At 53.5% G+C, this 21,065-nt stretch overlaps 1 protein-coding gene across 1 annotated transcript in view; it reads right to left on the bottom strand.

Annotated features, from left to right (window-relative positions):
- Positions 1–521: 521 nt before the first annotated feature.
- ECE1 (endothelin converting enzyme 1) overlaps positions 522–21,065 on the bottom strand; it is a 48,854-nt gene continuing 28,310 nt past the window's right edge. The window contains exons 9-17 of the mRNA XM_012659271.1: positions 16,330–16,440; positions 14,949–15,047; positions 14,370–14,447; positions 12,468–12,571; positions 8,674–8,784; positions 7,908–7,975; positions 6,897–7,087; positions 3,656–3,751; positions 522–3,050 (exon numbers count right to left, since the gene is read on the bottom strand). Of these exons, the coding sequence (XP_012514725.1) occupies positions 2,874–3,050; positions 3,656–3,751; positions 6,897–7,087; positions 7,908–7,975; positions 8,674–8,784; positions 12,468–12,571; positions 14,370–14,447; positions 14,949–15,047; positions 16,330–16,440 (1,035 nt within the window). The 3' untranslated portion in view covers positions 522–2,873. The remainder of the gene's footprint in view (positions 3,051–3,655; positions 3,752–6,896; positions 7,088–7,907; positions 7,976–8,673; positions 8,785–12,467; positions 12,572–14,369; positions 14,448–14,948; positions 15,048–16,329; positions 16,441–21,065) is intronic.

Genomic DNA, 21,065 nt, shown 5'->3' with positions numbered 1-21,065 from the left:
TGGGAGGCTAGGAAGGGCTTCCTAGAGGAGGTGATGCTGAGCTGGGCTTTGAAGGATATGTAGGAGTTTATCAGGCAAAGAAGCCAGGAAAGAACCTTCCAGGTGGAGGGAAGAACATATACAAAACCCAGGGTGAGGCCTAAGTGTATGTCAGAGACTCTTTCTTGAACTTCTTTGAGCTTCCCTCCCGCCTGCCCTGCCCGAGCGTCTGAGACCTGGAAAGTCCCTTGCTCCAAGATAATGGTGGGAGGTCCCTTGAGCCCAGGGTTGATGCCCATCACTCTCACCTGCAGGGGTGCTCACACGATCACGTGGATGAAGGGAGAGTGCCTAGGTGGGCACAGGGACTGAGGAACCTTCTGGCATTTGTCAGGGTCCAAGGCCTCTGCTCTGGGGGGAGGTGTGGCCAGTCCTGGTGAGGCCAGGGTGGGCAGCTCTGTGCTGGCCAAGGGCCCCCCCCGCCACGGCCTTTTAGGAGGCACCACCCTGGGATGACAGACACTCAGACACATGGCCCTCGGTACAAGTACTTTATTCCAATTACAATAGTGCCACACCCGAACTACAGTAGCACGAAACAAAATAATACAAAAAATAGATTCCCAGCTCCCAACCTCGTGTCTGCATACCCACAGAGAAGCCAGCCCCGTGGCTCCCGGGCCTAAGGGGAGAAGCTCCAGAGGGGGCAGTGGCAGTGAGGGCATTTCCTTTGCTTTCACCCCTGCCAGGCCTGGGCCCTCTTCTCCCCTCCCCCCTGCCAGCCCCAGCACGTCTGAGCAGTGAGTGCCGCTGCATTCCCCGGGCTGTACCCCAGCCCTCGGACACTTGCTTCCCACCCAGAGGTCTCCAGGACCGCCCCTCTCTAAGGGGAAGGCAGGGAGGCAGGAGGTTGGGGAGAGGAGGCACAGAGAGCACGCCAGGGCTGGAAAGGCCCATGTCTACGTGACAAGGTGCCTGTGGCCGGCTCCTGGCTCTGGCTTTCTCTGGTCCCCGTCCCATCTTTCCTCTGAAGAGCTACCAGGACTGCCACGTGTGGGGACCAGGGCCCTCAACTGGAATCCACTCCCAACACCCCTGTCCATCTCTGAGGCTCATCAGAAGGTGGAGGACACTCACGGGGCTGCCTGCTGCTCTCAGGCAAGGAGGGTGTGGCTTCCAGGGTGAGGGCAGTGCACTGTGGGGACAGGGTCTGGCCAGAGGCCCAGCTGCCAGGTGGGAGAGCTGTGGCTGTGGCAGGCTTGGTTCCTGCCTCAGTTACAGGTCCTGCCTCCCCACGGAACAGCAGTGGACGCTACAGGTAGGTCCGCCTGGTTGAGCTCATGAACCTAATGCTGAAGAAGCTGTGGTCTCAGGGAGGGGGACACCTGTCCTGGTTTGCAGGCCAGACTGGGCTGGAGAACCTTCCTTGGCTAGGAGCATCCCCAAAGAAGAGGAGTCTGTCTAGCTGTACTGCCTTGATTCAACCCAAGGGGCCGACAGGGGCTGGAGCCCAGGGCAAGTTCAGTAGTTCCTTGGACTCCTGACATCTGGGGCCACCAACCTGCAGGCCACCAACCTGCATGGGCTGCCATGATGGTGTCCCTGCAGGCACTGGGAGCGGGACTGTGGCCTGTGTTCCCGTTGGGACACTTGGGGGCTACATTGAGGAGGCCAAAGGGTCTCTGGGGGCAAGGGCTGTCTCCTGGGCCGCGGCCTCAGATAAGGCACTTGAGAACTGGTCCTGGGAGCCAGGCCAGGCCGGCGGAGGACGGAGCTCAGGGGGAGGGTTTGGGCCCTGCGGGAGACGAGCTGTTTTCTCTTTTCTCCTTCCCCTGGGGAAGCGGGTTGGCCAGGCCCCGAAGTGGCTGGGATGGGGGGATTGCTACAGAGAGGCAACATGCCCCTGGGACAGATATGGGGTGGCCTCAAGAGGAGGGACGGAAAGAAGACATCTGTGGCGCAGCGTGTACGTCTGATGGGGGTGTCAGCCCTGCAGGGCTCCTGCGGGCCAGATCCAGGGTGCTCAGTGCCCCCAGATGGTGTTTGAGGACCCTGACCTGGCCCGATTCTACCACAGCCATAGTCCCCCGCCGTGACTCTGGGGATCAGACTTCCTTGCTGGAGTTCCCACTGTCAGACTCTGGGGACAGGGGCAGGCAAGCTGAGAGGGGCAGTGCCCAGACCTGGTGCCCAGCCCTCCCCGAGCTGGCTCCCCCCTCTGCCTGGCCACCATGCCTCTCCTGTCCCCACCAGGTGACGGGGGCTGAAATAGCACACCCCAAGGGCTGAGGCAGCTCTCTGACCTGGGGACCTGCTCAGTGGCCGGGGATGCCTACCTCAGCCCAGCCTCGTTTCGCAGTGAGCGGGGAAGAGAGGGAGTTCATCACTGGGGCTTCCCTTGTCCACAGGGCGTTTAGAAAAACAGAACATAATAAATATACCAATCCTTTCCTTAAAAGAAAAAAGTGTTTTAAATGCATTTTTTTCCCTGAAGATTTCCAGTGTATTCCACAATGTTTAAAAAATAGTTTCCCCAAAAATATATATTGAAAGCATTTGACACAGTGGTATCTGTGGTGTATCTGGCCCTTATTGGCGTGGGGCCCAGGCGAGGTGAGCTGCCAGCCTGACACCAAATGCCCGCTGGAGTGGATGCCTGTGCGCCTGGGCTGTCGGGGTCTTCAGAGGGGACGAATCTCAGGTTACGCTGAGAGCCTGCAGCACGCGCTCAGTTCCAGGTGGAAACCCTCCGGCGCAGGGAAGGGGGCCCCCCCCCAGGTGCCAGGCGGGCTGGGCAGTGCCCTGGAGGCTGGGTGGGGGGCAGACTTGTCGCCCCGCCCAGGGGTTTGTCTTCAGCCCCTCCCCCCTCTGTTGTGGCTCTCTGTGCTTCGCCCCTACCAGACTTCACATTTGTGACGCGGGTTCATGGGGGAGCCGAGCGGGCAGCGGAAGTGCTCCGAGAACGCCTTGGAATTAGAGAGGGAGCCGATGACCCGGAAGCGGGAGGGGCTGTGAGGGTCGGTGATGAGGCCTTCGTGGGAGCTCTCCGGCGTGCGCACAGAGCACCAGACCTTTGAGAGCGCAAGCAGGGAGAGGCCGGCGTCACTGCAGGGCCCTGAGGCCACCAGATTGCCCCCTTCATGACAGCAGAGGAACCAGCCCGCCACCCAGTGTCTCCACAGTGTTCCTCCAGCCAGAGCAGCACCTCGGGCTGAGGCCTCTGTGCCAGATTTCATCCGAACAAGGGATGGTGTCCAAACACCAGTTTGAAAACCTGGATTTAGTCCACATCTCTCACTTCCTGGGCAGGGCCTGGTAGCTCTGGCTGCCCACAGAAGGCTATCAACTGAATGCAACCTCAGCCGATGGCCTTGGGGCATCTTGATTTTATGAAACTTCTAGAACCCCAGAACCAGAAGGGATCTTAGTAATAGCCTTGTCCTCTGATCTACTGGATACAGGAGTCTTTTTATTAGCATTCTGGGCCCTTCTTTGAAACTCTGTAATGACAGGAAGCTCGCCTCATGACAGGGCAGATGTCCTGCAGACAGTCCCATGAGTTAGGAAATTCTCAATTTGAGGAGAACTTCCCTTTTGACTCTCAGAGCTCTTGGAACATCGAGATGGCAGAATGCACCTGAGTTTGGCATTTTTTCCTCACCTGTGATGAACTTACCTGTGCAAACCCCAGGAAGAAGAGCTGGTCATTGGTGAGACCCAGGGTTGGCAACGTCTGCTCATCCCCGTTCTTCTTCACCCAATTCTGGTAAGCCTGGGAGGAAGGAAGATCGAAGCTCAGGGACTCCCCCGACAGGTGGTGACAGAGAGGGCTTGTGTGGGGGCATGGGAGGTCTTGGGGAGCTCTCCCCTATCAGGGCAGGACTGGTTTCTGGGGCTTGGCCTAGAAGAGCCCTCTTCTTCTTCTTCTTTTTTTTTTTTAAAGAGATGGAGTCTACTTCTGTTGCCCAGGCTGGATTGCAGTGGCTCAATCACAGGTCACTGCAGCCTCAAACTCCTAGGCTCAAATGATCCTCCTGCCTCAGCCTCCCAAGTAGCTGGGACTATAGGTGCACACCACCATGCCTGGCTAATTTTTACAATGTTTTGTAGAGATGGGGTCTCATGTTGCCCAGGCTGATCTCAAACTCTTGACCTTGAGTAATCCTCCTGCCTTGGCCTCCCAAAGCACTAGGATTAAAGGCATGAGCCACTGTGCCCAGCTGAGGAACCCTCTTCTTGATCTGCTCTCATTCCGACCTGTGGCTTAAAACACTGTCTACATGCTGACAGCCCTCCCAGTTCCACTCTCAGCTCCAGCCTCTTCCCTGATTTGTATAATAAGCTGCCCCGGTTGGACATCCAAGATGCATCGCAAACTTACCATGGCACAGATAGAACACACACGTATACATAAACACACACACACCAGTTATACACATACATATACATAAACACACACAGGTTATACACACACATATACATAAACACACACACACAGGTTACACGTACACATATACATAAACACACACACAGGTTACAGTACACATACATAAACACACACACAGGTTACACACATACATATACATAAACACACATAGGTTATACACATACATATAAGCACACACACATAGGTTATACACATACATATACATACACACATATACATAAACACAGTTACGCACATACATATATATATATACACACAAGTTACACACACATGTATATATGCACATAGGTTACACGCATACATAAACACACACATAGGTTACACACATACATACAAGTACACACAGGTTACACACATATATATACATAAACACACATATACATTAACACAGGTTACACACATACACATAAACACACATACATATACATATACACATACGTTACATACATACATATATATAAACACACACACACAGACACACACGCTTTCCTCATCATAGTCAATGGTCCACCACCCACCTACTGAGTTTCAAAACGTAGACCTCTTCTTTAATTTTTCTTTCTCTCAAATCTAACACCCCAAATCCAACCACTTCTCCCTCTTCCCATTGCTCTAGCCCCCTCTTGCCTGGACAGCCTCACAACGACTTTCTAACTAGTCTCCTTGACTCAAACTGATCTAATTCCAATCCCCTCCCCCACAGCAACTGAACGTGCCTTAGGAAGCGGGCGTTGGCAGACTGTCCGCGAGGCCAGAGAGCTGCTACGTTCAGCTTGTGGGCTCATGGTCCCGTTGCGACAATGCCGCTCTTCTGTCACAGTGTGAAAGCAGCCACAGACAACGTGTAAACAATTGGGCATGGCTGCGTCTCCAAAAACCTTTATTTACAAAAACAGGCTCAGGGCTAGATTTGGCCCACAGGCTGTAGGTTTTAAAGGGTAAATTAGGAGTTCAAGACCAGCCTGAGCAAGAATGAGACCCCATCTCTACAAAAAATAGAAAAATTAGCTGGGCATGGTGGCGCATGCCTGTAGTCCCAGCTACTCGGGAGGCTGAGGCAGGAGGATTCCTTGAGCCTAGGAGTTGGAGGTTGCAGTGATCTACAATGAAGTCACTGCACTCCAGCCTGGATGACAAAGCCAGACCCTGTCTCAAAAAAAAAAAAAAAAAAAAGGATAAATTAGATCATGTCATTCCTCTATGTAAAGCCCGGCAGGCAGCTCTCCATTGTAACCAGAATAAAACCCCAGGCTCCTTCCTCAGCTGACAGAGGCCCGGAGTAGCGTTTCTTCCTGTGAACGTGCCAGGCTTGTGTCTGTCTTGTGGCCTTTGCACTTGCTCTTCCCTTTGCTGTTTTTCCCCATTTTTTCCCCAGCTCCTCCCTTATCACTGAGGTCTCAGTTCAAATGTCACTCCCTCCCCACCCCCACCCTGTTAGTATTCATTACTCTGCCCTGGTTTATATCTTCCGCCTTGTCAACACTGACACTGTCATGTCGATTTCTTAGGTATTTATTTGTCTTTCTTCCCCACTCGCCCGCCCCAGGCCTACACTGACATTGTGAGCTTTTTGAAAGCAGGGTCCCTGCCTGTCTTGCCATAGACTGTGCAGTGCATAAAACACAGCACACGTGTGTGTGTGTGTGTGTGTGTGTGTGTGTGTGTGTGTGTGTGTGTGAGGAGGGAAGGTTACAAGGTTCTCAATACATTGTCCTGGGCTCATGGACTTTTGGCAACTTATCTAATGTTTCTGGGCTCAGTTTGTGCATCTGCACAATGGGGATTATAATGCCTAATTGTAAAGTCGCTTGGGAGTGCTCCCTGCCTGGCACATAGTAAGGCCTCAATAAATTGCCCGTCTTAGGATTTCTGCTCTTACTGTCACGGTTAGGAGGGACCTCTGTGTTGCTCTCTGTGACAGACACCTCCTGCTTTGCTCTGGTGGCCCGTTAGCATTCTCATCCGATTCCACTGCCATCTCTGAGCGCCTCCCTGCGCCAGGCCCTAGGTCCAAGTCACCTTGGTCCATCTTCCCAAAAACCCGACAGTGCAGGTATTAGCTGTTTGCTGCCAAGCACACATGCTCAAGGAGGTTACGTGATTTGCTCCAGAACCAGCACTTGAACCCAGAACTGGCTCCACGACCAATGTCCCCTTCCTCCACCCTCCTCCCTCCACCTGGCCCACAGCTTTGGGGGCGGCTTCCCCCGCAAAGGGGAGAGCAGGCAGGCTCTTCTGGTGGGTCCAGCCCACGCCCTGCCCTGGTCTCAGGCAGGCCGGACCGGGAGTGGAAAGCCCGCTGGTGCCAGGCTCTGCGCCGGCACTTCCACGATAGCCTCTCGCTCAGTCCACAGGGAAATGTGAGCTCCCAAGGCTGCTGCGGCTTCCTTGGGGCGTCTGTGATGACCCTCCACTGACGAGGCACTGGACAGGCGGGCCGGGCCGGGCGTGTGTGGGGAGCGGGACTCACCCGGTAGGCAGCCTTGAGGCCCCCGTTGTCGGCGATGTTCTCGCCGAGGGTGTGCCGCCCATTCACGGGCTCGCCGTTCACGCTGTAGTTGCTGTACTGCTCCACCATGCACTCGGTCTGGCGCTTGAAGGCCTCCACGGACGAGTTCTTCCACCACGGCCGGAGGTTCCCGTCCTTGTCGTACTCCCGCCCTGTGGGTCGGAGGGAGGCGGGGGGTGAAGGGAATGCGTGGCACAGCGGGGACCAGTTGCTCCAGACGGCTCCGCCCTCATCTGTCTACCCTGTCCTCCAGCCAACACAGGAGATGGGCCCAGCTGGGTGCCGAAGGAGGTGGATGGGTCGGCTGTTCAGAGGTGGGAGGGGACGGAGGAAAGTGGCCCGGACAAAGCCCCAGCGTGGCCAAAGGCTCAGGGGAACTGGGTTTATTTTCAAGACTGGCTCAGGGACCATGGCCCTAAGTAACAGATGCCCAGGAAGGGGCAAATGGAGCCAGCAGCACCTAGGACCACAAGACAGGCCCCAGCTGCCAAGGTCCCTGCCTCTTTCGTCTTGGCTGTGGGGTCCGTAGGGCAGGAGGCAACGAGGAAGAATCTGGACGTTAGCTGGTGCGGAGGGACTGACTTTAACTCCTCTGACTGTGGTCGGACCAGAGAAGTCTCTGGAGTGGTGGAGAAACATATGCTCCCTGCGGACTGCTCATCCCCAGCGCGAGTGCCGAACACTTTCCACGAGCAGGGTGCTTCGCCATGTTTCCCACGTTCCTCCCAAAACACCACACGAGGTTGAAATCATCATTCGCATTTTACAGACAAGGAGGTGGAAGCTTGGAGAAAGGACGGGATTTGCTAAAGTTCACATAATCGGCAGGTGGTAGAGCCGGCATTTGAGCCTAGATGTTTCTGCCTCCAAAGCTAAGGCCTTTAGAAGTGAAGGGAGTGGGAGGCAGAGGCAGAGGCAGTGGGGCCCGGAAGCTGCTGGGCCCATCTGAAGGGGACCCAAAGGAACCTGTACCTTGATCATCAAAAGCATGAGTCAGCTCGTGGCCCACGACGACACCGATGCCACCAAAGTTTAAGGCCCTGGAGGGAGGACACGAAGGGCAATGCGTCAAGGGAAGGGCCTCTCGCTCTTGCCCAGTTATGTGACTCTCCCTTCCTAGGCTTGGAGACATAGCAGAATCCTGCAGGGCTCTGTGGGGACGGGGCCATGGCCTGAGCCTGCAGCCAGGCCCCAGAAGCCCGTCGGAGCTGGCGGAGTCTGCTGTGGTCAGCTGTGCCCATTGGGTACCACAGTGCTAGATGCGCTACAGAACCGCGCTGTCCTCTCCAGTCCTTGCCGAAGGGTTAAGCGTTACTAACTGGCTCTGTGAATGAGCCCACTGGGGCTGGGAGTGGGCCCATCACTCTGCCCAAGGGCTGCACAGTCATCAAACAGCAGACCTGGGATTCACACCCAGGACCGTGTAGTTTCATTTCGGAGGCGGTGCCCTCACCCCTCCCACTCCCCAGCTCTGACTGTTTTAAAACATTGTCAGAGGGGCATTTCTCCTATATGGGGGCTCCCAGATCCAAGAGACCCCTGGAGAGAGGATAGAGAGTGAGGACCTTTCCTCTGCAACTTCTCTGACGGTCCCAAGCCATGTGGGCCACTAGGGCAGAGATCGCCCATGGGCCTGGCTTCGTTGTGTGGTCAGCTGTGGGCCATGGGGCTGGGCTGGGCTGGGGGTCCGCTGAGGGGTGGAGGAGCGAGTGGGATGGGAGCACCAGAGGCAGCCTACTTGGGTGAGGAGCGGGTGTAGAATGGTGCCTGCAGGATCCCGGCCGGAAACACGATCTCGTTCTTGGTGGGCGAGTAGTAGGCGTTCACCATGGGCGGCGTCATGCTCCACCTGCAAGTGACGCACATGCTTGAGATCACAGGCACAGCTCGTGGGAGGGCAGGTGGGGACAGCCCACCTGGAGAGCAGCTCGGAGACTGGTATCAAGAGCCTTAAAAATACGGATTCCCCTTGACCCCAGGCCCAAGCGCACACAAATACAAGCAGCACTGTTTTTGAGGGGAAAACTAGAAAACGCCTGCCCATAAATAAGGAATCGGTTAAATACGTGATGTCACATCATACAGTGTGGAATACCGAGGCTCTTAAACGAGCGAGATGGACTCTTAGATATTGAAAAGTCATCACTGTCTAGGCTTGAAATCTATCCATTAGCAATTCTCAAAGTGTGGTCTGTGGACACCTGGAAGGGGAACCCCCAAGACTCTTTCACGGGGTCTGTGAAGTCAGAACTATTTTCATAATAATATTAAGATGTTGGCCAGGCGCGGTGGCTCACGCCTGTAATCCTAGCACTCTGGGAGGCCGAGGCGGGAGGATCGCACAAGGTCAGGAGTTCAAGACCAGCCTCAGCAAGAGTGAGACCCCCGTCTCTACTAAAAATAGAAAGAAATCAGCTGGACAACTAAAAATAAATAGAAAAATTAGCCAGGCATGGTGGCACGTGCCTGTAGTCCCAGCTACTCGGGAGGCTGAGGCAGAAGGATCGCTTGAGCCCAGGAGTTTGAAGTTGCTGTGAGCTAGCCTGACGCCATCGCACTCTAGCCTGGGTAACAGAGCAAGACTGTCACAAAAAAAAAAAAGATGTTATTTGCCTTTTCCACCATGTCAACATTTGCACAGATGATGCAAAAGCAACAGTGGGTACAACTGCTGGAGCCTGAACACAAGTCAAAGCAAGTTCTAGAGGCCACTGAGTTCTTCCCCAGTACGGTGTCCTGAGAGCAAACAAGCCGTTTTCACTTAGAACATATTTAATGAAGTAGCATAATTATTAATTTCACTAAATCTAGACCCCTGAATACAAGACTTTTATTTTTTTTAGAGATAGGGTCTTGCTCTGTTGCCCAAACTGCAGGGTAGTCACGCAATCATAGCTCACTATAACCTCGAACTCCTGAGCTCAAGCGATCCTTCCATCTCAGCCTCCCGAACACCGGGGACTACAGGTGCGTGCCACCACACCTAGCTAATTATTTTTATTTATTTTTTGTAGAGATGGGGTCTCCATATGTTGCCCAGGCTGGTCTTGAACTCCTGGCCTCAAGTGATCCTCCCACTTTGGTCTCCCAAAGTGCTGGGATTGCAGGTGTGCCCAGCCAAGACGTTTTAACACTCCACACGATCAAGTGAGACATCCACAGAAAGTATTTCTGCTTTTGTCATGGAACACCAGTGGTACTCTTAGGACTGACAAACTATGGAATTTCAGACTTGGGTATTTGGCAGACATTTTCTTAAAAAGGAATAAAGTAAGCCTGTCCACCTCAAGGAAAACAACCTCACATCATTTGTTGCCAATGATAAAAATAGTTTTCAAAAATTTTTTCCAAAAAAAATTTCAAAGTTTCAAGCAAAAATTAAAATTTTGAAAATCTTGTCTTGGCCACCACAAATTTGACAGCTTCCCTGTAACACTTAAAGGCCTTTCTCATGAGGTCAGTAGTGATATTAACAAATTAATTTAAGGAATACCCCAAATGTGGATTTTCTTTTAATACTGTATAATCAAAGTGTCACTGTTTAGAAAATCTGTAAAATTCAGTGAACCACTGTTTTCCAAATGCCTAATGCGTGATGTTACAAAATCACACTTGGGTAAAAGATCCATTCAAAGTACAAGATACACCAGTGGGTTTTAGTGTAACAGAGCATGAAAAGTTTATGGATATGGTTTCAGATTCCACATTGCAATTATACTTTAAGAAATTAGTACTTGTTGGCCAGGTTTGATGGCTCATGCCTGTAATCCTCCCTGTAATTTAGCACTTTGGGAGGTGAAGGAGGGAAGATTGCTTGAGGCTAGGAGTTCGAGACTAGCCTGAGCAAGAGCAAGACCCTGTCTCTACAAAAAATAGGAAAATTAGCCAGGTGTGGTGGTAGTCCCAGCCACTCGGGAGGCTGAGGCAGGAGGATGGCTTAAGCCCAGGAGTTTGAGATTGCTGTGAGCTAGGGTGACGCCACAGCACTCTAGGCAAGGTAACAGAGTGGGATCCTGTCTCAAAAAAAAAAAAAAAAGAAAAAGAAAATGACCACTTGAGTGTTTTGGTGTAGTATCAGAAAAATATGCACAAATATCAGAAAAGACTGTTAAAATATCCTCCCCCTTTCCAACAAATATCTGTGTGAGGCTAGGTTTTCTCTATATATTTTAAAACAACATATTGAATGCAAAAACACATATGAGAATCAACTGTCTTCTTTTAAGCCAGATATTAAAGAACTTTGCAAAAAGTAAAACAATACTTTTCTTCTCATTGATTTTTGAAAATAGTTATTTTGTGAAATTTTCATAAAAATCAATATAACCCACAGAAACAGAAAAGCTTTTGGGGATCCAACAATTTTTTGAGTACAGAAGGGTCCCGAGACCAAAAAGTTTGAAAGTAACGGCATATAGTAATGAAATACTTGGCATTTTGGTGACTTTTCTGGCGTGGAGGGGAAGGGCGAGTGAGGAGCAGAGTGAGGTGGAAATGACATTTTCTCCAAGAGCATAAACAGTCACTCTGTCTCCTCGGGGTGAGCCCCACAGAGAGAGATGTGGTAAGGGATGCCCCAAGCCATGGGAAGATACTGAGAAATTTAAAACACTGTATTCATATTAAAATCATCACAGATACATTATTGAGTAGGAGACAAATTTAAATGAAAAACTGTAAGCTGAATTAAAAGATTTCGGATCAACTGGCAGCAGTGCCTGAGCCGTATTCCGAAGGTGAAAGCCGTCCTTGAGCATTTAGCAGGTGCCCGGGGTTGAAGAGGAGAAACTGAGAGGAAACAGAGCTGTGTGAACCCTGGTTGCCCACGAGGGGGCACCACAAGCAAAGAGAAGCTGCTTTCACCTTTTAGCAAGATTAACCCGGCGGAATGTTTTAGGAAGGGAGGGACCTTAGTCTGGGACTAGAACTGGGCTGAGGACATCTGACTTTTCTCGGAAACAGTTTAAAAAAGGACAGATACCAAGTCTCACTCCAGATTATTCTGAGGTGAGAAGCTCGGGAGGCTCTATTTTGGAAAATGTTCCCCAGAGAACCCTGATGTGCAGTGAGGTTTGGGAATCACAGCTGCTGGGGCCCATCCAGAACCTTCCCCAGGCCTCTGCGGGGAACCTGTCCTGAGAAACCACCGCTCTTGTTAGTGAGGAACTACCGGAAACCAGCCCTTGCCGACGTCCGCACGTGTGACTGTCACGATGGCCAAGAACCAGCTCCTCCCACCCTGTCGCGCAGGTAATAGGACGAAGGCTGCCCCGAACGCGGCTCAGAGCCACAGGCCGCGCTCACGCTGCCCACGGGCTGGGCGCCAGGGGCCCGGACTCGAGTCCATCCCGGCTCCTAGCTGGGCCACACTTCTTCGGCCCTTGGTGTCTGCACCTGAAAAGTGAGATGACAACGGTGTCCGCTCCTTAGGAGCTCTCGTGGCAGTCACATCTGGCACGTGGCGGGTGCACAAGGAGGGCGCCCGTGTGTGCACAGGAGCCAGCGCCTGCCCAGCAGGGCCCGGGGACTTACTGATCTCTGTTGGGGGCTTTCCTGAGCTGGTCGGCCGTCACCCTCCACGAGAAGTTGAAAAACCGCATGGCATTCTCAAAGTAGAGGTCCGGGACTGCAGTGTACTGGAAAAGAGGAAACAGAGTCACAGGACCAGAGCGTGCGCGGGCTGGGGGTGAATCCTAAGGCTGAGGAAGCCGAGAGCTATGGAGGTTCAGGGAGACTCAGGGCTGCAGGTGTGGGCTCTGCCCTCGGCCTTCATCCTGCAGGGGCCTGACACTAGCGCTCCCCGTCAAGGACACACCAAGAGCGCCACCCAGGGGTGTCAGACGGTGTCACAGTGCTGCAGGATGGTCTTGCAGCAGTGCCCGGGTCTGAGGCAAAAATATCTCCTGTGCTGTCCGGCAGAATGTTCCATGGTGACGTGTTCCGTGGTGTTCTGTGCCTGTGCCGTCCATGTGGCAGACACCAGCCACAGGTGGCTACTGGTGAGTGTGGCTTTTAAATTTAATTAATTTAAGTTTTAATTAATTAAATAGCCACCTGTGGCTTGCAGCTACCATACCGAACAGCTCAGATCTAGTGAATGAAGCTGGAACCCATCTCGGAAACGTCAGGGGACAAGTATTACTGCATAGCTCCCCGCCGCCCAGCCCAGCCTTTCAGCTCCTGACAGGTGCAAATGTTCCCTTAGGTCCACACCAGAGCCTTCTGCCTTTACATCAGGGCTCTGGTACAATGGCAGATCCTCAGGCAGGACACCCGTCTGTGGGCTCTGCCTGCTGCCTCCAGGGTCCCAGATCTTGCATCATGACACTCTGGAGCATCTTCCATGACTCTCAAGGAAGAAGGCTGCAGAGTGAGCCTCGTGCTCTCAGAAGTAATTTTAATATCCTTAGGTTTTAAATAGAACCATGATGAGAGGTTATTATAATTTTTAATATGTCTACATGCACAAATTTTAATCACGAGAAGATAGAAAACTTTATTATCCGAGGCAGAAGCACAATCCACTTAATGGAGTGCGTGACTTGCCCAAAGTTCTAACCAGCAGCGATATATCAGCTAACCCTGCTGCCTAAATTAAGCTTAAAAATACATGTGGGATTTATGCTTCCTCTTTCATTTCAAGGTCAAAAATCAGAAGTCCTGGCTGGGTGCGGTGGCTCACATCTGTAATCCCAGCACTCTGGGAGGCCGAAGCGGGAGGATCTCTTGAGCTCAGGAGTTTGACACCAGCCTGAGCAAGATCGAGACCCTGTCTCTACTAAAAATAGAAAAATTAGCCAGGTGTGGTGGTGTACGCCTGTATTCCCAGCTACTCTGGAGGCTGAGGCAGAAGGATCACTTGGGCCAAGGAGTTTGAGGTTGCTGTGAGCTAGGCTGACGCCACTGCACTCTAGCCTGGACAACAGAGTGAGACTCTGTTGCAAAAAACAAAACAAGACAAAATAAAACACACATGCACAAAACGAACCACCAGACGGCCAAGTCTCTCTGTGGAGGAGGGGGAGGACCCTGGGGACAGGAGGTAACTCTGGAAGCAGGACCAGGGAGGGTGGATACGGTTTGAGGGGCTCCATGTTATGCTCCACCCCGTGATGTCTCAGGGCCACTGATTCTCTGCACCCTCTAGGATGTGTTTCCCCATTATTTCCCACACACTAAATGGAGCTGACCATTCCCACAGGGCGTGCAGCTGTGTTCTGGTAGTGACTGGTGGGCACTGCCTGGTGGTGGCTCCAGGGAGGCAGGGCCTCCAGCTGACCCAGAAGCAGGCAACGGCCCCAGCCCCACCCCATGCCCCATAATCTCCTGATGTTCTGACCGCCACGCTTCCCCAGCACCCCATCTGGACACAGCCTTGGCCCCTTCCCAAAGAAGCGTTTGGGAACACAATGGTGCAGGGTGGCAGCCACTCACATCATTGAACACTTTGTCCAGCTCCTTGGGGTCCATGATGAAGTTGGGGTAGCCTATCATGTTGTAGATGGCGTCCGCCTGAACAGGAGAGACAGAGGAAGTGAGCACCAGCAACTCCGGCCAGGCTGGCCCAGCCCTGTGGGTGCCGGGTGCAGGGTCTGGGCCAAGGGGAAACAGGGCCGGGCTGCTCCTGCCTAAGGGCTTCCACATCTCTTTCTGGAAAGACTCCCCCCTTGCCAAACTTTGGGTCTCTACTTAAATGTCACGCCCCCAAGGGAAGCCTTCCCCAAGCCCCCCCGCTGGACGGTGCGGGTCCCTCACTCCTGCGGACGGGACATGTCTCCTGCCACTCTTCCCGCACACCCAGCGAGGTCTGTTTTCCACGGTCACTCATACAGTCGTGTGCTCAAGGCTGTCCTTCCGCCCCGCGAGGCTGCTCGTGCCCTGAAGGCAGGACGGCATCCAGGTGGTGCTCCCTGGATCTAACCAGCCTCTCCTAGACCCACCCTCTTCTATCTGTGGCCGCAGCCTCTGTGCCGAAGCCTCGACGACTCCCACCAGGCACCGGGCCAGCCTCACCTTTTCCTTGGCCGACTTCCGGGTCTCTTCGTCCATCCACTTCAGGGTGCTCAGGCTTTCCTCAAAGGCCTTCTTGATCTCCAGGATTATCTCGGTGGCCTGAGAAGACAGACGCCGCCCCAGTAAGGTCTGGGCACTGGCCTGGCGTAAATGCAATGGGGGCCCCATGCGGACGATCATGCCGGGCCAGAAGCTAACCTCGGTTTTGGCTCACAGCTTGGGCCGGGGTAAGAGTGGGAGCCACAGCTGTGTTTCCCAAACCAGGTCCTAACATTGACCTCCGGCAATGGCCTTCCATTAACAGGGCTCCAGGGCCAAATAAGCTCAGGATAAGCTTCGAGAATGTTGGTAAGTCTTTTTGCTGCAGGACTTTTCAGAGCCTTTAATGTGGTAATATTTACTGTGACTCTTTCAGAGAGGGCTAGAATACGTAGCCTCGCTCAGGCTTACTGGACCACAGAATTCCTTTCTGATGGAATGGGTTTTAAAATCTAGAGAACTGGAGTTCTGAGAAGCAGTTTCAGAAATGCTGTGCTCAGGCTGGTGATAAAAAGCCATCCTCGAGGGTGACAATGTCATGGGCAGACCTGGAGGCCGAAGACAGGAAGCTGAGGATTCTAGCAAAGGCAAAGGCAGAGCCGCGTGGCAGCAAGGGCAGGGCGCTGACAGCTGCGACTCAAGACTCTGCCAGGGCCACTCGCAGGCCGGCCAGCGAACGGATTTGAGTTTCCGCTGGCTAATCTTTGACTACAGATAACGTCTACGTTACTACTACTGTAGTCAAAATTAACACTAGTAATCAAAACTACAACAATATATAATATACGATGGCCCCTGTTTGCTGAATGCTTATCTTGTGCCAGGTCTCCTTATGAGTGGCACTTTGTTCAACCTCCCTCTGCGGGAGGAACGCCCCTACCCTCCACGTTACAGATGAGGCCAGAGTGCTGTCCCCAGTCACCCAGCCAAAGGGTGGAGAAGCCAGGATCTGAGCTTGCGTCTGGCTATCTCCACGGTGCTCAGCCATGATGTCCCCCTTCCTGTCTGGAACAAACCCATTATCCACAGAATAAGAAAAACGTCACTCTCTGGGCCAGAGCTGCTCTGCTGGGGGTGGGGATGGCTGTCACAGCCTTGTAGGTTGCTGGGAGATTCAAATGAGGGGTGCAGAGGAAGGGCCTGGCACCCGGTAACAGGAGCTATTACGAGGGACTCATCGCACACAGGGCGTGAGAAGGGGACCTCTGAGTTCAGGCTGGAGCCCTGGGGCCCTCTGGGCTGGAGCAGGAAAGGCCCAGAGCAGGCCAGCGCGCGGGCTGCCAAGTCCACGAGGGCCGAGGCAGGCTGACGTCATGGCCTACGTGCATGGGGAGGGACTTACTATGTTCTTGCTGTCCTCGGCGAAGGTCGCTTTGACGAACATGGGGCCCAGGGCAAAGCCCAGGTTGTTTTCTGTGTCACTCACACAAAACTTCCAGCGAGGGAGACAGGTCTGGAAAATACAAGTGGGAGGGCTCACTCGGCCCCGTCCCCCCCTTTCCCGACCCATGCTTCCTTCCAGGACCTCAGGGAGACCTCTCTGACCCAGTGGAGTTATTTTAGACCCTGAACCAAGCAACAGGGAAAGCCCCAGAAGGCCCGGGCCCCAGCCCCACTGAAAGCCTCCTCGACAAAGAACAGCTACAGCAGCGCTGCAGGCTTCTGATGTGTCGCTTCTTCCTTGGTCTTCCCACTAGTCCACAGGACGCCCCTACGGGAACTGGAAACAGGCGTCCACGGGCTGCAGCCTCCTGGGGCGTGGCGTGGGGAAGAGCGCCAGGACTTGCTTCGGCCCCCCACGCTCCCCCTGCCCAGGCGTCCCTCTGTGGACAGTGAGTGTGACCACGCGGGGTGGCCCTGCTCGTGTAAATCCTTCATGCTGCAGAGGCAGCGGATGTCTTCCTAATCCTGAAGAACAGGTGGCAGCGACCACCACGCTCCAGGCAGCCTGGTTCATGATGGCCCTACCCTGAAAACCACCCAAATGCCCATCAACGGACAGATGGATAAACACAATGTGGTATTTTTATACAGCAACGTACGCCTTGGCAACAAAAAGGAATGAACTACTGATACATACGACAACATAGACGCATTCCACAGATGCAGGCTGAGCAAACGAGCCCGGCACGTGGTGCGTGATGCCATCTGCACCCGCCGCTGCGGTGGGGGAGCTCGCTGCTCAAGGACGCTGGATAAACGGGTGACGGGAATGTTCTCTATCTTGATCGGGCGGTGGTTACCTGGGTGACTTCATTTGTCAAAACTCATTGAACTATATACTGAATGTATACTGTATATTTTATTGTGGGCAAATTATGTCTCAGTTAAAAAAAAAAAAATTCTGGCCGGGCGCGGTGGCTCACGCCTGTAATCCTAGCTCTCTGGGAGGCCGAGGCGGGCGGATCGTTTGAGCTCAGGAGTTCGAAACCAGCCTGAGCAAGAGCAAGGCCTCGTCTCTACTAAAATTAGAAAGAAATTAGCCAAACAACTAAAAATAGAAAAAATTAGCCGGGCATGGTGGTGCATGCCTGTAGTCCCAGCTACTCGGGAGGCTGAGGCAGGAGGATCGCTTGAGCCCAGGAGTGTGAGGTTGCTGTGAGCTAGGCTGACGCCACGGCACTCTAGCCCGGGCAACACAGTGAGACTCTGTCTCAAAAAAAAAAAAAAAAAAAAAATTCTTCCAGGCAAGAAGGAGGAAGAGGGAGGGAAGAAGGGGCACCTCATCTTCTGTAAGCTCAGTCACCCGAGTTCTTTTTAGCCTTCCCAACCTCGTGTCCATTTGGACACCTGCCTTCTGCCCTGCCTCAGCGGTGAAGCCCACGGTGGACACACAGTCTGTGTCTGACCGAGGCCGGCCACACGAGGGGTCAGCACTCTAACTTCGACGCTCCAGGCTGTGATGGCTGGATCGTGGTCACAGACACATTCTTACGCATTGTCTTCTCAGGAGACTCTTTGGATAAACCCGTTCATTGACACAGGCATTCACGCATCCGGCGTTCTCTGAGCAGTCCCTTCGCGCCCTGACTGTGCTAGGTCTTTGGAACCTAGAGATGAGTCAACGGCGAGCCTGCACTTATGGGACTCAACTGAAATGCCCGGAACATCCAGTGGGAGAGACAGACCGGCAGTCACACCACCAGCAGTGATAACCGCCGCGAACGTGAAGAGTGTTCACTCTGTGCCCGGCCCCATCCCACGTAATGCTCCCGGTAACCGTACGAGGCAGGTCTCCCTTTGTTCCTTTTTGCAGATAAAGAAACTGAGGCACAGAGAGGTTAAATCACTTGCCCAAAGGGATCACCCAGGGAGTAAGTGGCTGAGGTGGGATCTGAACCCAGAGAGTCTGGCTCCAATGTCGTCCCTCAAAGAGGCCACACTCACCACCTCCAAGTCATGAAGTCCCTGGAAGTGCTATAGGATGACGTGAAAATCTTCAAATGGCGCGAGGGTCAGGTGGCCCTCACAGGGTTGGCAACGTTCATCCGGGAGGGACCTACGAGCCAAGTCTGGGGAGATGAGGAGCAGCCAGCCAGCCTTCTTCACCCCGAACTGGCAGAATTGTCTTTAAACCTCCCTCTTCTTCCCCGTAATGTAGCAGCACTAAGCCAGGAGGAGGGGAGGGGTTTACCAGCGGGGTTTCCTTCCTCGCTGCTGGAAATCCCGGATAGTAACTGGTGATAAGGGAGCTTTAGCCTGTCGAACAGACTTTGCAGGGATCCCCTCACATAATCCTAGACAACCCTTGGATAAGCAGGGCAGAGATTAGCTACCCGTTTTATAGACGGCAGATTGAGCCCCGCCCAGAACCCAAGCTTGTATGGTTAGAAGCAGCATTTCAAACTCAGCTCTTCTGACCCCACGTTCTGTGCTGGTCCCGTACGCCCAGGCTCCCTCCCCACAAGGACGAACAACTGCACGCTCCACGCTGCTTTGCACACGCTAAGTCTTTCCCCAAATGGAGGCCATTCACAAGGGTCCTGCAAGGTGAGGTCAGGAATGATCCCAAACTGCAGATGAGAAAACTGAGGCTCAGAGAGGTACAGGGACTATCCACGGTCACTCGGCTGGGAAGTGGCTTTGAGTTGTGGTGAACACAAGCAGGATGGGGGACTCGGCCCCGGGCCATGAAGCGTCCACAGTGGGGGAGTAGGGAAGGCTGGAGATTAAGAAACAGTCGAGTATCCTCCGCCTCTGAGCCCTGGGGCATCCAGAGACCCCTGGCTCACAGCCTCCTGCCTTGGGGTTTGCCACCTGCCCTTGCCTCTGCTAAGGTCTCTCTGCACCCCACCTGCTCCAGGTGCCATGTTAGAGTAGCACCCTGTCCTTTGAACCTGGTCCAGGGAAGCTCATTCCATTAATTAATTACTTATTTATTTTTAATTGTGGTAAAATACACAGGACATAAAAGTTATCATCTTAACCATTTTTAAGTGTATAGTTTAGTAGTGATAAGTATATTCTCACTGTTGTGCAACCAATTTCCAGAACTTCTTCATTTTGCAAATCTGAAACTCTGCACTCATTAAACAATAATCACCCCCCCACCCCAGCCCCTGACAACCACAGGGAAGCTCGCTTTTAATTTTTGGTTCCTGCAGAGCCGAGGCTGAGTGGTGCAGAGCTTAGGGGTATGGGCTCTGGAATCAGATGTGTCAGGTTTGCACAAATCCCTTCCCCTCACTGAGCCTCAGTTTCCTCATCTGTAAACTGGGAGATGATAATTCCTAATACACAGAGCTGTTATACAAACTGGGTGAGATAATGCCTATAAAAGGTAAATATCTAATAACGATATGTTTGCTTATTTTAATCACCCTTATTAGTGAGTAGCTGAAAGTGCCTCAAAGTCGTAGACTTCAAGACCAGGGTTTGAATTCAGGCTGGAATTCATTGCCAGGTGACTTGAGAAAGTCCCTTCACCTCCCCGAGCCTCGGCTTCCTCATCTGACCCCAGAGGGTGAAAGATGGTGCAGGTGAGACCCCCCAGGCAGCGCCGCCTCCGTAGCCATCACCCCGGGCCTGGTCAGACTTTCCTGTACAAAGTTCCCTGGGTGGCCAAGTGCTGCAGGGAATGGCATTCTGGTTCTGGTCACATCTATGACCCACGACCAGTCCAAGGTAGGTGCAGGTGGAGCAGGAAGCCGGGCCGGCCGGGCAGGGCAGCCAACCCACCACTCGCCCTTGTCCTTCTCCACAGGGCAGAGTGGCTTTCGTGGCCAAGGCCTGGTGGTGCCCTTGGAAGCTCCTCTGGTCAGAAGCAGGGCTTGTTCCCAGCCACCCTCTCAGTCCCTTCCTGCCAGAGGTGGGTGTACATGGGGATGGGAGAGAAAAGAACTTTTTCCAGGATGAACTCCAGGGCCGGAGGCAGGAGCCCACATCCTTCCATTCTCTGCCAATCCTTATCTGGCCTCACCCACTCCACTGACTCTGGGGGCGTCTAGGAGGGAGTCCAGCTGGAGTCTGCTCTGCCCTCCGGGGAGGACCTGCTAGCTGCTGTCCTGTGTGGGGAAAGGGTGTGTCAGGCGAGCTTGGCACCCCAGTCTCTACTGTTGGGGCACCTCCCGGCTGCCCCCAGGGGCTGTGGCTGGTGCATGCCATCAGCACACAGATCTGAGCAGTTCCCATCACCTCTCTCAGCAAGTGTGGGCTCTTGGGGCACAGACCCCATCTCACCCATCTCAGTATCCCACACTGGGCTCAGAGCCTGGCACACAGTGGCAGGAATTCAGTGCATAATCATCTGTCAGCTGCACAAAGGCGAGGGTGACCAGCCACCTCCTCCGGCAGGAGGTGGAAGTGGCTACAGAACCTTCCACTGGGGCGGGTTCCCCTGGGGGAGGGCAGGGAAGGGCCTTGAAGCATCTGGAAGAATGGACTCTCAGGGGTCACGTGGGGCAGAGCCCACCAGATCTGGGGCCTGCGACTTCTGCTGCCCCAGAAGCCTGGGGCCTAGCTCTGGACTGGCTTTCCCAGACTACAGAGGATAACGGCAACAGCGAACACTCACATAGTACCTGCCATGAACCAGGCACTGTTCTATGAGCTTTATGTTTCTGGGGAGGAAGAGTGTTA

The sequence above is a fragment of the Propithecus coquereli genome, unplaced genomic scaffold (assembly GCF_000956105.1).
Source record: "Propithecus coquereli isolate 6110/MARCELLA unplaced genomic scaffold, Pcoq_1.0 Scaffold600, whole genome shotgun sequence".
Lineage (NCBI taxonomy): Eukaryota > Metazoa > Chordata > Mammalia > Primates > Indriidae > Propithecus > Propithecus coquereli.
This window is presented reverse-complemented; position numbering and strand designations above follow the sequence as displayed.